At 40.0% G+C, this 17,240-nt stretch overlaps 1 protein-coding gene across 1 annotated transcript in view; it reads left to right on the top strand.

Annotated features, from left to right (window-relative positions):
* Window positions 1-17,240, top strand: part of EGLN1 (egl-9 family hypoxia inducible factor 1) — a 63,549-nt gene that overhangs the window by 35,550 nt on the left and 10,759 nt on the right. Inside the window, exon 2 of the mRNA XM_070364821.1 lies at window positions 15,614-15,733. Coding sequence (XP_070220922.1) covers window positions 15,614-15,733 — 120 coding nt within the window. The remainder of the gene's footprint in view (window positions 1-15,613; window positions 15,734-17,240) is intronic.

Consider the following 17,240-nt stretch of genomic DNA (forward strand, 5'->3'; position numbering starts at 1 on the left):
AAGGTGTATTCCTGATGTGTCTGTGGAGAGAGATGTGCTCCACGTCCACCGCCGCCGCCATCTTGTTCCCTCTGGAATGCATTTTAAGGTTAACTTAATATATGTCATACAAACAGATTGTACTTTTTTTCACTCTGGGCTGTACAGTAGGCTCTTACTAGCCATCTGTTTTATGTGTCAGTCCCATTCTCCCAGTTTATCTCTCCCTCCCTTTCCCCCGTTGGTGTTCATATGTTTGTTCTCTACATCTGTCTCTACTTCTGCTTTAGGCTTATCTGTATATACATTTTCTTTTTAATTCACCCAGTAGCCTTTTGAGATTATATACAGACACCCCTCCTTATCTGCAAGTTCCCCATACATGGATTCAACCAACTGTGGATCAAAAATATTGGGAGAAAAATCCAGAAAGTTCCAAAAGCAAAACCCAAATTTGCTGCAGTGCTGGTTACTTAGAGTTGACCATCAAACAACACAGGTTTACACAACACAGGTCCACTTCAGTGCCCTTTTTGTCATTAATAAGTATTGCAGTAGTGTACCATTGGCGGGCTTCCCAGGTGGCCTAGTGGTAAAGAATCCACCTGCCAGGCAGAAGAGGCGAGTTCAGTCCCTGGGTTGGGAAGATCCCCTGGAGAAGGAAATGGCAACCCACTGCAGTATTGTTGGCTGGAAGATCCCATGGGCAGAGGAGCTGGCGGGCTACAGTCCATGGAGTTGCAAAGAGTCAGACACGACTGAAAGGCTAAACTGCCGCCACCACCACCATATTGTCAGTAGTTGGTTGAATCTGTGGATGTGAAACCTCGGATATGGAGTGCTGACTGTAAGTTATACTTGGTGTTTGGCTGTGTGAAGGGTTGGTGCCCCTAATCTCTGTTCAAGAGTCAGCCATGTTTACATAGCGTTTACATTGTATTAAACAGTATAAGTAACCTAGTGAGTGAGTGAAGTCACTCAGTCATGTCCAACTCTTTGCAACCCCATGGACTACCAGGCTCCTCCGTTCATGGGATTTTCCAGGCAAGAGTTCTGGAGTGGGTTGCCATTTCCTTCTCCAGGGGATCTTCCCAGCCCAGGGATCAAACCCCGGTCTCCTGCATTTTAGGCAGATGCTTTACCGTCTGAGCCACCAGGGAAACAAGTAATCTAGAGATGATATTAAATGTATGGAGGATGTATAGATTATTTGTAGATACTATGCCATTTTATATAACGGGCTTGAGCATCCATGATTTTTGTATCCGAGAAACAAATCACCATTGATATTGAGGGACAGTTATACTGTTGGTGTCTCCACATGTAGCTCCTAAGTAGTGGAGCTGAAACTTGAATACAGGTTGGCCAGCTGCAATCTTAATATACTTAGTCATTATACTATAAGTTTTTTATCTCCTCTATACTACCATAATATTTTATTTGTGTTTTATTTTTCATTGTATTTTTTACATTTTGTCTACTATCGTTGGGGAATTACAGCAGTTTGCTGCTGCTGCTAAGTCGCTTCAGTCGTGTCCGACTCTGTACAACCCCATAGACGGCAGCCCACAGGGCTCCGCCCTCCCTGGGATTCTCCAGGCAAGAACACTGGAGTGGGTTGCCATTTCCTTCTCCAATGCAAGAAAGTGGAAAGTGAAAGTGAAGTTGCTCAGTCGTGTCTGACTCTTAGCGACCCTATGGACGGCAGCCCACTAGGGTCCTCTGTCCATGGGATTTTCCAGGCAAGAGTACTGGAGTGGGGTGCCATTGCCTTCTCCATTACAGCAGTTTAGAGTATAGTGAAGACCTAGGTTACCCCATTCTATACATTAATAACATGCTTAATAAACATTTGTTAATGTGACTTAACATTTACCTTAAATGTTATAGTGGGGGTTGCTTGTTTTTTAAAAAATTAAGTTCTTATTTTTAAAAATGTTTTTGTGATGTGTGTGTGTGTGTGTGTGTGTGTTTATTTTGGCTGTGCTGCATGGCTTGTGGAATCTTTGTTCCCCAACCAGGGACTGAACCAGGCTGCTTGGCAGTGAAAGAACAGAGCCCTAGCCACTGGGCTGCTGCGGGATTCTCTGTGCTTTCTATTTTAATCTCACACGTGGCTTTTTACAATCAGCCCCAGAACACTTTCTTTTTTTTAAGACTTTTTATACCATTCTTGACTATGTAAAATTCTAGTTGAATTGTTGCATTTTAGTGTATCTCTAGAGATAATGAAACTTTTTCTGTTAATCTTGGATAAACCTTTCTAACAGTAGTTTCAGCATCTTATCAAGTATTTCTATAAATACTTTTCAGAAAACCAAAGCAAAATAAAACTAATAGTGCTTCTCCAGGGCTTTTGTTATCAAAGTAATTTATTTGAGGTCACCCTGTTTTTTATTACAATTGGGTATTCACAAAACTGAGACAGTATCCTAAGGTGTCCTTGTGTGAGCTGTGTATTTTAAGCAATGAGTGTTCTGTACTAACAAGGTTTGCATTTTTAGAGTAATAAAAGTTATCAAGTACTGTTTAATTTTGGCATCCATTGTTCCATGCTTTGTTATGCCAGTTATATTTCTTTTAATCCCATCTATTTAAAATGTTTGCTGTATGTCTTTATAAGAGATGCAATGTAGGATTGGAAATTGGGAGACCCAGATTTTATCCTTTGGCTCTCTAGTTAGATGAATCTAACTGAAGAATTTGGGCCGGATCTTTATGGTCTCTTCATTTTTAAATTCTGGAGTTTATTTATTTTAAGTCTCTGCTGTATCAGAAGTAGTGCCAGATGGAACACAGTCTTCAAACTAGATTGGAAGGTTATGGCAGTCCAGATTCCTAGTTCCAGAGACTGAGAACCCTGGCACGGTGACGTGGCCCATGAGCTCCACAGCTAAGGGGGAGGTGTGGCGGGGATGGGGCTTTCCCATCTCTGCTGCTCCACACTTTCCTCAGAATAGTGGTACCTGGTGTTTATTTGATTAAAGAAACACTGGTTATCTTATACAGCTTCCCTGGTGGCTCAAATGGTAAAGCGTCTGCCTGCAATGCGGGAGACCTGGGTTCATTCCCTGGGTTGGGAAGATATCCTGGAGAAGGAAATGGCAGCCCACTGCAGTATTCTTGCCTGGATTATTTTATACCTATGAGGCATTTTTATTAGGAATGTTGCTAGTTGCCAAGATGCATAAATGAGGGAATATGGAGCCCAGCAAATCTGGGTCCACAATCTAGCTGCCCGCTTAGTTCTGCGTCCTCAGGTAAGTAGTTGTAAGGATTAAATGAGCTACTAAAGATTATACTTAGCATGGTGCCTGGTATATAGGAGGCCATTGTAGAGATTATGATGGAGGTAGAAAGGGATTAAGATTTACAGAACTCTTTCATCTGTTGTCTTGCTTGGCTCACATCCTGTGAGAGGGATAATTCTGAGTTCTCCAGTGAGGCAGCGGCTCTGAAGGTGTGGGGCTTCTCCTGCGCCCTGCAGCTGTTGGTCTTAGCCAGCACTGTTGACGCTTTGTGTTTCCCAGGCAGTGTTTAAGTAATTTTTGTGTCCTAGCTGATTTGCCATGTAAGTCAGGTGTACTGTTGTTATTTTTACTGTACAGACAAGAGAAATCAGGCACACAAAGGTTTGGTTAACTTTCCAGTGACTGAGCCTGTAGAGTTGGGATTTGAGTGCAGGCAGTTTCTGTGTCGTTCCTTTATTTTGTGTGGCCTTTTGGGATGGTAAAGAGCCATGTTGCAAACTGGAAAGCTCTATGTACGATGCAGTGCTGTTTTATCTGATGTGGAGATTACAGTCCACTGGGGATATGTCTTCTCCACGCTAAACCTCCTCACTTCTCCCATCTGCTAGACGTTGCCCTTAGCATTTCCGCCTTTTTTTTCCCTTGATAATACTGCAGCTTGTCAGTAGTCTTCCTCTAATGTATCCCCAGAAATGGATACAGTAGATCCATTATACTGCTTAGATATGGCCTGAGTAGTACAGAATCTAGGAACCATTTAATGTTGCTTACTGTTGTAGTGGCTTTTTAGCAACGTAGTAACTGGTTTAAGTTTATGGTCAACCTAAACTCCTGGATTTGGGGAGGTTTTTTTTTTTTAAAGCCATCTTCTGGAAATTGTCTTATCCCCATTTTATAGTTTTACTCTGCCTTCCGGGAGTTACTAGAATTAAATGAAAGAGTGAGTATAAAGTTCTTGGCACAGTGACCATCAGGTGGTGATACCTCAGTAAATGGTGGTGGTTTTCCTGTTACATATATTTATCTAAATTTTTCCTAGTCAGAAGTTATATGGATAGATTCTTCTGTTTTTGTGATTCAAGATCATTGGTAATGATAAAAATTTGTGATCAAGTTGCTGAGCAGCTATATTTGAGTAGAAATAAATGTAAGTGAAGTTAAGTTTAAGGAAGGATTGTAGAGAAATGGGAAGTAACATTTGAGAATCATATTCTCATGCTTCTGCTCTTCGTTTTAAATAATATTAGGTAATTTTGGTCACTGTCGTTTGGTTTTACATGTTACATGTGTGGGAGAAGAAAAGTTTGTATTATTGCAGTACTATCCTTTGCAAAGCCTTTTGAAATATATAATGTCTAGGACTTCCCTCATGGTCCATTGGTTAAGAAGTTGGATTTCCACTGCAGGGGGTACAAGTTCAATCCTTGATCAGGGAACTAAGATCCTGCTTGCTGTGTGGTGCGGCCAAAAAATAGTGTGATGTTTACACCACTCCCCCCAAAAAAAATCATTGATAAAAATATAGATTAACTAGAGGCTGAGACATAACAGAATCTCCTTCCAGGCAGACGGAGACTTAGATGTGGGATTTTATCTCACATCTAGAGATGGGGGAGAAGCAGTCTCTTAGGTTTGTATAGCTCACGTCTCGACATCATATCAAATACAGAAGAAGGTGTGTGTGTGTATGTAATTTTTGTCATCCCTTGCAAGTGGAAAGCTATTGAACTTCAAATTTATTTCTTATAACCTAACAATATTTCTGTCAACCTTTAGCATAGATGGTAAAACTCAACTTCTATTTTAAATATGTTATTTACATTAATCCCACCACCCCCTTAGTCATTAACTAATTTATTCAACAGATAGTTGAGCACTTGTATTTGGCACAGATTAATAAAGCCTGATTCATACCCTGTAGGAATCCAGAATCTGATTGGGAAAATCCAGAAAATAAGTATTATAATGGTGTCTGGATACGGTAGTTCATAAACAATTAAGCAGCTATCTTTAGAATGAGTGAAGAACAGTAAAGAACATAACTCATTCAAGGTGATGAAAGTAGAATAGAGATTAAGATTATTTGAATTGGGCCATTATTATTTTCTAAGACCAGATCTGGCTCTTACACTGGTTACACTCTTGGGCAGTGGTTTGGAGAGGCAGAACTTAAAACAAGGCCCAGATAGATTTCCTTGTAAAATGTGGATAGTCACTGCCTGACTCACGGAGCCGTGGCAGGACTGACATGAGATGTCCTGTAGACGGGGTTCTCTCCCGGGAACACTTGTCCTCTCACAAAGCCTGCAGCCTGAGTCTCTGTCAGTCACACCACAAAAGCTTTTCAGAAGTGCTTGATTGTCTGCCTACAAAGAGAGTTGCGCTGTTATTGAAAAAATCAGCTCGTTATTGGAGTTATTGATCTCTTAAGTCTTGAGTTATATATTTTTATAACCATGCGTTACATGTTCTTATGAACAGAATGCTGACTCTGTTAAGTTTTAAAATGAATAAAGCATTTAGTGACTACTAAATATCTCTCTAAGCATTAAGGCTCAGGCTAAGTTTAAACATTTAAGTACTGCATTTGAGCTCATTCATTTTGGAAATTTTCTTTAAAAAATCAGATTGTTGTTGTTACTGTTGCATTGATTCTACATCAAGAAAATTAAAACCAAACATTTTGATAAACCATAATGAAAAAGAATATGAAAAAAGAATGTATGTATGTATATAACTGAGTCACTTTGCTATACAGCAGAGATTGGTACAACATGGTAATTAACTGTACTTAAAAAAAACAAAACTACAGGATTTGTAATTAAAAAATTTTTTTAAACTGTTTTTTCTCCTTTATCGAGTAACACAAAGAGGAAATGGCTAACTGTGTACCAACTCTGGTAAGAGAAGCAGACTCATTATGTTGCAGTTGTACTTTGGTGCTACTCTGTCACCTACTCAAGTGAATGAGAACCTGCTGAGCTGATCGTGTCACTTCGTCACTCAAAACTCCTCGGTGGCTCCATTACCCATGAGATAAAACCGAGTTAATTTAAAGAATGCTGACCTTCTAGGAAGCAACTTCGGATGTGTCCAGCCCTGTCTGTCACACCCCTTGCTCACACTTTGGGCCCCCCTGCCCCCAGTCGCAGTTTATACAAAGCGCACACCTGAGCACATTGACCGTGCTCTTCCTCGTCTTTGTTTGTGACTTCTTTTCCTGGAATAGTCTCACTCTCCTCTCTGCCTGGTCAATTTATATTCTTCTTTCAAGACCCATTTATCAAGAAGCTTTCCCCGATCCCAGCTTCCCCTAATGGTTGGTTGATTGAAATGGTGAGTTTTCCTTTTCTGTTCCACTGGACTATACATTCTTCACAGACTGTCTTCCTGCCTCCGAGCAAGTGAACTCTTTAAGTCTCAACATGTTCAAAACTGGACTCCTCACAAGGCCCCTGCACTGAGGCTGTGCCACCTGTTGTCTTTGTCCATTTAAGGTAATTTCAGTTTTTCAGCTTCTCAAGCCAAAAACCTTAGAGTCATACTCTCTCTCTTACTCTGTACCAGTCCTTCTGGGAATCCTGCTTATGATTCCTTCAGAACAGGTTGAGGATCCAGTCACTTCTTAAGACTGTGATCCAAGCAGTCAGCATACTTCATCTGATTTATTGCGGGGAAAGCTTTCTCATTCATCTTCTGCCTTCCACTTGTGCCAGCCTTGGTCTGTTTTCCACATCAGGGGTTGCAGACTTCTGCGAAAGGCCAGGTGGTAAAAAATTTGAGGCTTTGTGGACCATACCCTCTATCACAGCTACTTAATTCTTTTATTGCCTGAAAACAGCCATAGATAATAATACATAAACAAACGAGTGTTCCAGTGAAACTTGACTTACAAAACCGGGCAGTGGGTAGTAGTTTTCCAGCCACTCTCCACATGGCAGCCAGGCTGCTCAAAGCCCTCCAGTGACCTCTCTCTTAGTCCTTTCAGTGGTGTCTAAAGCCCCAGCTCTTCCCCTCTCTGACCTCATCTTGCGCTGTCCACGGCTTTGCTCTCTCATCTCCAGGCACACTGACCCTCCTTTTCCTCACACAGGCCAGGCCCACCGCCTGGAACATTCACTCCTCATCTCCTTCAGGTCTGCTCAGATGGGTCTGCTGGACCCACCCCATTAACACCCCAGCGTTGTGTTCCCCATTCCTGCCTTGTGTTTTCAAAATACTAATCTTCTCACATACTATTTATTATGCTCTGTGTTAACTTAATTTTTTTGTTTGTCCTTTCTCCTCCTACCAGAATATGTTCCCTGAAAGCAGTCACTTTTTTCTCTCTTCATTATTGTATCCCTAAGATCTAGAACAGTACCTGACATATGCTCAGAAATGCTCAGAAAAGATGTGTTGAATGAATGAACAAATAGTGGATATTTTTGAGGTTGTTGTTTTTTAATGCACTCTTCCTTCTCTGTCACTGCACCAAGTCCTGACTGTTTCACAGTCTTCATTTTGCCTTAATTCCCTTGTGCTTCAGTCCTGTGCCCCTCATCCGGGCTAGCATCTCTTGTCTATGTGTCAGTAATCTCTAATTCCAGGTCATCCACTCCATCCCCTATGAGTAGCCTAAGTGATGTTTGGAGAGTTGAAATATTTTTTTGCTACTGTTATTTGAAATTTATTACTGTTGTTCAGTCACTCAGTCATGTCCAACTCTAGGCGGCCCCATGGACTGCAGCACACCAGGCTTCCCTGTTCTTCACGATCTCCCTGAGTTTGCTCAGACTCATGTCCATTGAGTTGGTGATGCCATCCATCTCGTTCTCTCTCACCCCCTTCTCCTCTTTGCCCTCCATCTTTCCCAGCATCAGGATCTTTTCCAATGAGTCATTTCTTTGCGTCAGGTATCCAAAGTATTGGAGCTTCATTCAGCACCAGTCCTTCCAATGAATATGCAGGGTTGATTTCCTTTAGGATTGAGTGGAAATTTGGGCCTTTGTTAATCAGAATCCTATGGAGTGCTTGTTTAAAATTCTGAGATCGCAGGCCTCATCCCATACTTACTAAATCAGGATTTCAAGTATGGCGTTTGGAATCATAGTTTAAGAAGAAGACCAGGTGATTCATTTAGCTTCACTGACTTGTAAAAAAAAAAACTGAACATCTGGCGAGAGCCTTTCTGCTGGCCCCTGCCCATCTGTCCTTCCCTGTCTCCCACAGCCCTGGTGGGGACTTCATCTTCCAATGGTACTTACCTGGTTGTGGTCCTCTCAGGGTGCCATATTTGTTCATGGTTTTTGAAAATACTGTTTCCTTTACTTGAAAACTCCCTCTACTCTGGAAAAGTTCTATTACTATCCTTCAAAATTATGCTCATTTGTCACTTTCCCTATAAAATGTTTTCTGATGCCCCATTCCCATTAAAGCATTAATCATCTTTGCTGTCTGGGTACCTTGTGTAAGACCCTGCTTTGTTTATTACACTGTCCTGGATGCCTTTGCGTGACTGTCTCCCTGTGACGACCTACCTGAGCCAGTTCAGTTTAGGTATTAGCTTCTCTTTGAGAGATAATGCTCAAGTTTGCAGCTTCAGATAAATGAGCGGTGTTGACCTAGTCCTGCTAAATAGCTTCTAGATGGCATGTTACTATGAAAACAAAACTCAGAGCTCTGCTACACCCACAAAAGTAGTCTTAGAGACTCTCCATTTTAGAAAGCTTAGGAAAGGTTTATTCTAGGCAGAAGTGCTAATCTGGTTTTAGTATTCATTTTAACATAGGTAGGATCAGACAACAAAATTCCCTTGTAGGGGACTTATCACAGAACCTGTAGGAATCTTAAGCCCTAGGGAACCATCCCAAAGAGAATAGGCTCCTGGGTTCATTAGACTCCTATGCATGTACTCATGTAAGAGCAGTGGTCCCTGTGTGGTATCTAACCAAACCACATAGCTTATTCACCGCTCTTCTATACTGTCATCATTTCTAATACCTGTTATGCTAATTACCAACATCTGTCGATTTGAAAAGAGATAAGGATCGAGGGCTTACCTGAGGTTTTTGATTAGAAGCTTTCATCATTAATCAGTAACTCTGTCCTGGAGTGGTTTTGCAGATGTTCACTAATGATCCAGGATGAATAATAGGACCCTCTAATTCAAGTCCTCCATTCCATCAAAGCAAATCAACACTCTCTATGCTGAAATAACTTACATAGTTTAAATCACACCTCTCTTCCAGACTCTGGAATTTCAGGAAGCAGGTGTTGAACTTTTCATCTCTGTATCCCCAGGCTTAGTGCACTGCCTGTTCTGTGGGCCTTAAGAGGTGCTGAAATTATTGTTGGTAATGTTCAGCAGCTGGGGGTTTTGTTTGTTTTCTTTGTTTGAATGCTAAATTGCAAGCTTGCCGGAGAATTATTTTATTAATAAAACAAGTTTGCCACAGCTGTCAGAGACTGTGTCTTAGCAGAGCGCCTTCCTGCCGGGGCTGGAATGCAGTAGTGTCTCTCCTGGAGATCAAGCTGAGGCCTGCCTGGACCCCTGCCTCCTTGTGGGGAGAGGTTGCTCGGTCCTCCTCCTCAGGTGCTGTGGGTGAATGGCATAACTGCAAAGCCTGGCCTGGGGACCTGAGGAAGGGCTGTGCAGAGCTGGTGAGCTTGCAGCCGAGGCTGACAAATCACAGGTCTCCTCTGACAGCAGAGCCAGGCAGCCCAAATATAAACTGCTCCACAGACCAGTTCCTGACATGTAAAGTAGAATTTTATCAATTCCTTGCTAAAAGGGAAGAGTGCAGTAAGGCCTCATTAAAGATGAATACACTACCTGTTGAAACTTTGCTCTTAAGTAAGTTGATTTTTAAATGTATATTGGAGTTGTTTTCTCTCAGGCTAGAATTAGGGCCCAAGAAGGAAAATAGTGTGTCTGGTATTGAATTAAACAGCCTATCATTCTTGGGCTATTTAAGGAGTAATTTGTAGCAATACTATTGTATTATCTTTCCTTTTTCCCCCTGCATTTCATTCCGATGAGTATGGTCAGAGGAGTCTCTTGGACTTTTTAAAACTTTAATTTATAATTAATATGATTATACTCGGCCTTTGTATACAAATTATAACTAGCTCGTATTAAATATTCTATAGGAATATAAAAATGTTGAAATTGTTGTTTTATCATATGATAGAAGATTTATACTTAAAGATCTCTCAAAGATCAAGAGAGAAGTGATGAATAACCCATTAGGAAAGTGAATAAAGGATGTGAGTAAGCAGTTGACAAAAGAATGAAACAGCAAGTAAAAATATGAAAAATCTCATAAATTGGGATTTCCCACCAGTTCAGATGGTAAAGAATTTGAGAATCTGCCTGCAATGCAGGAGACCTAGGTTCAATCCCTGGGTGGGGAGGATCCCCTGGAGAAGGAAATGGCAACCCACTGCAGTATTCTTCCCTGGAAAATTCCATGGATAGAGGAGCCTGGCCAGCTACAATCCATAGAGTTGTAAAGAGTTGGACACAACTGAGCAACTAACACTGTATGTTATTTATAACATTAAAGTTTAGCAAATAAGTCAAGAGATTTAAATTTTTAAATGCCTATGGATTGTCCTTCCTTATCACCTCTGTTTAACAGGCTAATTAATACAGTGAACAAAATTCATAATTTTACAAAGTTTTTAGTTATATCTTTTAGGAAATGAGATTACCTAAACAAGTATAATTGAAATCTGCAGTTTAAGGAATAAGATTATAGTAGATACCAACTCGTTTTTAGTCTAGTTCTTGCAATGATATGTGTCCCCCCATATTTGAGCTAGAGTTGCGTAAACCCGAATGATAGTGCTCGTGGTGGGTACCTGTGCTGTGGGAATGGAGGAGGAAGAGACTTCAGAGCAGTAATGCAGAGTTGGAGGAGACCTCCCAAAGCGCGTGGGAGAACTGAACCTCGTGCATGCACGCGTGTGTGCGTGCGTGTGTATGTGTCCGTCTGTTGTTGTGGCCGGTAGGGAGTCCCTCAGGACCCGGCTCCTGGTTCACCTGAACTCTTCACTCGGACTGAACACAGCCTTACTGGAAGCAGGAACTGAGGAGGACGTAAAGCAGGCGGTTTTCTCCTCCAGACTCCTTAGCATCTCTGTGACGTTTGGCAAGGTTTTCATTCTCATTATAGCTATGTTTTCTAATCTCCAAAATGAAGAGATTAATTGGACCTACCTCATAAGTTTGTTGTGAGGAGTGAACGGGATGATCCTTGCCTGGCTTATGGTGAGTGCTTACTAAACGTTAACTGTCTGTGTCTGCAAAGGGCAGAGGGCTATAGACCTGGGACAATATATTTTAATAGAATAAATTTTCAAATAGTAAAGCTTTTCCCCACATTCCAGGTAAAAAATAATACTTTGTTAGCCATAAAATTTTACTTTTCTTAGCTTTGAATCAGTGTTTTAAAATAATTCAGTTCAAGAAGGAAAAAAAGTGAGTTTCCTGGTTCAACTTCATATTGAATACAAGCCTTCCAATGCCAGAAATAAATGTCTTCAGATTCCAGAGAGGTACCACAAACCTCTTCCTTCCTTTTATTCTTAAGAGTAAAAAACAAATTTATGGTTTTTCTTATCCTAAGAACATCTTCAATCATGTATATTTTCATGTCAAAAAGGGAAAAAAATAGCATTTAATTGTTTTGCTTATGTTTAAATAGGTTTTTCCCAACGAGAAACTGAAATGTTTAAAATTGGTGTCTCAAAGACATGTCAGATTAGGAATGTGCCTCAGAATGGTAGAGCAGGCAATTGCATTGTTTCTTTTTCAGGCAATGTCGAGTCTTTTCCACTGTCTTCCAGCCTAGCCCTCATGGGAGTGTGAGGTCATGTCTGCTACTCCTCAGAAAGGATAGAAGAATACCCAGGGAGTAGCACTCCAGTCCTCATCAAATCTCTAGAGATAGCTGTTTTACTTGATAGACTTCAGTGACTTTCCTTATCCTTAGGACCACTATATACAGTGTAAATCTCTTGAAACAATTTTATCCTTTATAGGTATGCCTTCTTCCTCTGCTGAATTTTCTGCTGTCTTTATAGGTATAGGTATGTCTTAATCCATTTGGGCTGCTATAGCAAAATAACACAGACTGAGTAGCTTATAAACACGGAAATGTATTGCTTACAGTTCTAGAGGCTGGCAGGCTCAAGATCAAGGTGACCATGCTCGCCACTGTCTGGTGAAGCCCCTTTCCTGGTTCATAGCCACTTCTGGCTGTGTCCTCGCAAGGAGGAAGGGTCAGGGTTACTCTCAGAGCCCCTTTGTAAGAGCACTTATCCATTCATGAGGGCTCCCTGCTTGTGACCTCAGTGGCTCTCAAAGGTTCCACCTCTTAAATATTCGGGGCTTCAGAGTTTCAGCCTATGAATCTATGCAGGGATGGAAACATTCAGATCATAGCAATGTCCTTTATCTTACTTACATAATCTTTCATATAAATTCTAGAATAAGGAATCTGCCTTCTTCAAAGCTTTCATTGTAGCCATCCCTGCACAAGGACCACAGTGGCTCACTGTTGCTCTTCCTCTGCTGAATTTTCAAGATTTCATCTTATTTGTGCCAAATTAACTTTACCTGCTTAATTAATTATTAAGTGACAAAGCAGACCATTATAAACGACCCTGCTGTCACTCAGCTGTTTCCTGTGTTTGCCATGCCCGTACTGTTGGTTTTTTTATCCCTTTACCTTTCCAAATCACACCTGTCCTTTAAAGGTGAGCCAAGGTCACGTGTAGCTCAGAGCCTTGTCCTTTTATTTTATCCCACATGAATAATTCCTTTCTTCCGAATTCCTTTTCTGTTTCTTATCTGCACTATTCAGTTTTTCAGTTGATTTGCAAGTGCCTGGTGTTTTCTTTCTTTCCAGCTAAGCCCTTTCAGACATACCATACTGACCCTTTTTGTAGTGGGATATTGTAGGTATTTCATAATACTTTTTAATACTGCTAATGACTTCTAGACTAATAATGGTCTCAAGCAGGTAAAACCAGGTGTGGAATGAGCTGTTATTGTTTTACCAAGAGATTAAGAGAAGATGAATTTATTAAAAGTATTGTGAACAAGAACCTGTATATTAAAAAAAAGTCAAGAATAGCAATAGTCTTTTTTACACAAATATATATATATATAATATACCTAGAAAACAAAATTACCAATTAAGACATAAAGCATAAATGTTATTTAAAACCTATAAGCACTGTGTAACATTTAAGAAACTTAAAATTTTGATAGTCCAAATTGTAGCTAAGGATAACTTTGTTTAAATTCACATTTGTTTAAATGTGAATACTTATTTTAAACATAACAGCTTCTAGATTTCATGAGATTTTATAGAAATGTCTTTTTATGTTTTTTAGACTCCAAGTGGGGAGGAGTTTCAGGACATGCGTGAATTGCTCAGTGCGTTTCATTGTGTCGTGTTTAGGCCATGCGGATATTTGAATGAATTCATGACCCTCCCAAATCTTTGCATGTTTCCTGCAGTATTTATCTTTCCCCAGAACCTCTAGGAGTTTGACTCCTTCAGGTTTCAGGTTTTCCAAGGTGATCTGCTTTTTCTGGCTGTGCTTGGTTTTCCCTTCTCCTCTTAGAGTCTCTAGTTGTAGGCACAGAAGGGCTTGTCTGTCTTCTGGGAGTAGGATCCTCTTGCTTCTTTCTCTTTTATACATTACTCGTTTTATAGCCACCTGCATTTAGCTCTGATTATCAGTAGGCCTTCTAGTTTGCTGGGTTGTGGTGGGGTTTCTCATCTTATCCTTTTTACAGTTGTAATAATGTCCTGCTGCCTTTGCTATGGCTGCTATAGACAGGCTGAGTCAGCAAACAGGCAGGCCCTGTGTAGCACTGACTCCCTTCCCTGCCTTCCTTTCTCTTCACTCCGTGGTGTCCCTGTCACCAGAGCAGAGCTAAAGGGCTCTAGGGAACAGCAGACAAGGCTCCGGTGATAATGGCCCCTCAGATAATACATTTAGGTGGAGGTAACTGAGCTACTTCAGGATTATAAAATTTAATTAATACAGTTGTTTAAAACTTTTATTACATCTTTTATTTTTTCCAAAAAGTCTCGCTTGGAATTCAGTGGAACCAGATAAATGGTATCCCAGTTGAGGGTTGGGGCAAGACCTGTTTGTTTGGTCTCTTGTCATTTTATGGGTCTCTGGGGTTGCAAAGAGTCGGACATGACTTAGCGACTGAACAACATTTTTCTGGACTGCCTATCAGTCACCCCTAGGTACCGCCATAGAACCCTAAAGGAGAACAATGTAGAAGAGCCTAACACAAACTTCTCATTCTGAAGCATAATCATAGTGTCTTCAGTTTTGTTCTACTCTGGAATATCTGGCTTATCAGGACCCCTGCTGGGAAGCTCCTCTTGTACCCTGTGCATGGTGTTAACTCTTTCACCTAGTATTTCTGGGGTTTTTTTTTTGTTTTTAGTAAATACTCCATTCATTCAGTTACATAGGCTGGAAACAGCAGAATCCTCCTTCACTCTCCTTTTTCTCCACTTCCAGTCCATGAGCAAACCCTGTTGGTTTTCTGCCTTCACAATACATCCTACCTTGCCACCTTAGTCAACCTGATTTTTGTTTTTCTCCTGGAAACAAACTGCAATAGCCAGCTAGCAGTCTTCTTTTTTCACTCTCTACCCCCTGACCCCCAACACACACGAGTATAGCGGTGTGTTACATGGATAACATAGTGTAGTGTCAGTAACTTGGGTTCTGAAGCCAGATTGCCCACATTCATACTTGATCTCCTGTCATGTGTCATTAAGAACATTAACCGTCCTGGGCCTCAGTTTCCTTAACAGAGGGGCGTGTTACATGCTAATTTGTCATTTAGTCTCATTAATATTAAATGAGTTAATGTTCAGCATTGATCTTCTAAATTGTGTCTTTCCAAATTGGTTCCACTCAGAGACAGTGTTGGAGGTGGTTTGTGACTGTCAAATGGTAACATAGATGTTCTGTGGTGAGCTCAGGGAGAATGGCCATCTTCCATGGAGCAGGACAAAGCCCACTTGATCTTGATTATCAGCATGAATAAAGGTCACAAAAGAGAGGCCTTTCTGCAGTCTCTCTGATCCTTCCATGTCAGCTCTTCCCATCACTGTGAGACAGTTCTCCAGACCTTGCATTGTTCACCAGCCTACCCTGTGCTTTTTATACACATAAATGTAGAAGGTCTTTACTTCTTCTTATCTACAAACATGATTTTTTACTAGAGAAAGAATTTAAATGTAAGTCAGAATAGCCAAAAATCAGAGATCTTTGTTATAAGCTGTTTTCCCTTTTTACTCATAGTTGGACTATTAAATTTATTATTATTATTATTATTATTATTGTTACAGGCCATGGTTGCTTGTTACCCTGGCAATGGAACAGGTTACGTACGTCATGTCGATAATCCAAATGGAGATGGAAGATGTGTGACATGTATATATTATCTTAATAAAGACTGGGATGCCAAGGTATGCCACCTAATTGAGCATTTATTTTTTATCTTACAGGTGTTCTTTTCTCACAAATAGTCCTCATAGGTGAGACTGACTTTAAAATGTGGAACAGTTAAACATTTCTCCTTAGATATGCTTTACTGTAAGGTATTAGGGGTGGATCTTTATTAAAATGAAACAGATACTAATATAGCTCAAAAAGTAGATTCCCTTATTTTGGATATTGAAGCATTCATCCAAAATTTAACTTTTACAAAAGTATCTTTTGTTAAAATAATACCCAAAACACTTATGAGAATTTTTTGCTCTATTACGACTTTTGAGGGAGATTATGTATAAATGATTATTAAGAATTATTTGCTATTTAACTCCTACATTTTATTTTTTGCATTGTTGCAGAGATGTTGTTTGGCATTGAGTTGTTAGACTGTTGGAGACAGGACTTCTTTCTCTGATTATGAAGTTTATCAATACTGACAGATTCTATGGTACAGTCAGAATGTACAATACAGCTAATCTCTGTTGTTTCAAAAATATATTCCCTGAATATCAGCCTTAGTTTCACTTAAGTTTAAAAGATTTAAACTTCAGAAATGTGTCATGTATGATTGCATTGGAGATTGTATAAACTAATTTTGGTTGATTTCTTTAAAATCTTTTTTATTTACATATATTGAAGCAAAATAGAAAAGTGAACATAATATATAGCCCGGTGGATTTTCACAGAGTGAACACACTTGTGTAGCCATGGTAATTTTTAAAAATCAAATAACCTTTAAAACACCTTCCTTCGCCACACACACATATGCATAAATGAAAATCACCAGGTCCTAAATGTCCAAAAACTTGGTCCTGTTCTAAAAGCATATCCTAAAACTTAGTGATCCAGTAATCTTTCTGTACCATACTGATTTAAAGAATATCCTCTGTCCTTGATACTCTTATAGAAAACCTTAAAGACTCCATACAAAAACTATTAGAACTAATAAATGAATTCAATAAGGTGGCAGGGTATAAGATTGATATATAGAAGTCTGTTGCATTTCTTTATGCCAACAGTGAAAAGAGAAGGTAGAAAAAATCCTGTTTAAGATCACGTCAGAAAATACGTATCTAGAAATATACCTAATCTATATGCTAAGGCTTATAAAACTCTGATTAAGGAAATCAGTGATGATGCAAAGAAAAGGGAAGATATCCCATGCTCTTGGATTGGAAGAATTAATATAGTTAAAATGGCCATACTACCTAAAGCAATCTACAGATTTAATGCAATCCCTATCAGATTACCCATGACATTTTTCACAGAACTAGAACACGTAATCCTAAAATTTATATAGAATTGCCAAAGCAATCTTGAGGAAATAGAACAAAGTTGGAGGCACAGCCCTTCCAGACTTCAGGCAGTGCTGTAAATCTATAGTAGTCAAAGCAGCATGGTATTAGCACAGACACAGACATGTGGATCCATGGAATAGAATAGAGAGCTCAGAAATAAATCCACACGTCTACAGTCAATTAA

This window comes from Bos mutus, chromosome 28 (genome assembly GCF_027580195.1).
Source record: "Bos mutus isolate GX-2022 chromosome 28, NWIPB_WYAK_1.1, whole genome shotgun sequence".
Lineage (NCBI taxonomy): Eukaryota > Metazoa > Chordata > Mammalia > Artiodactyla > Bovidae > Bos > Bos mutus.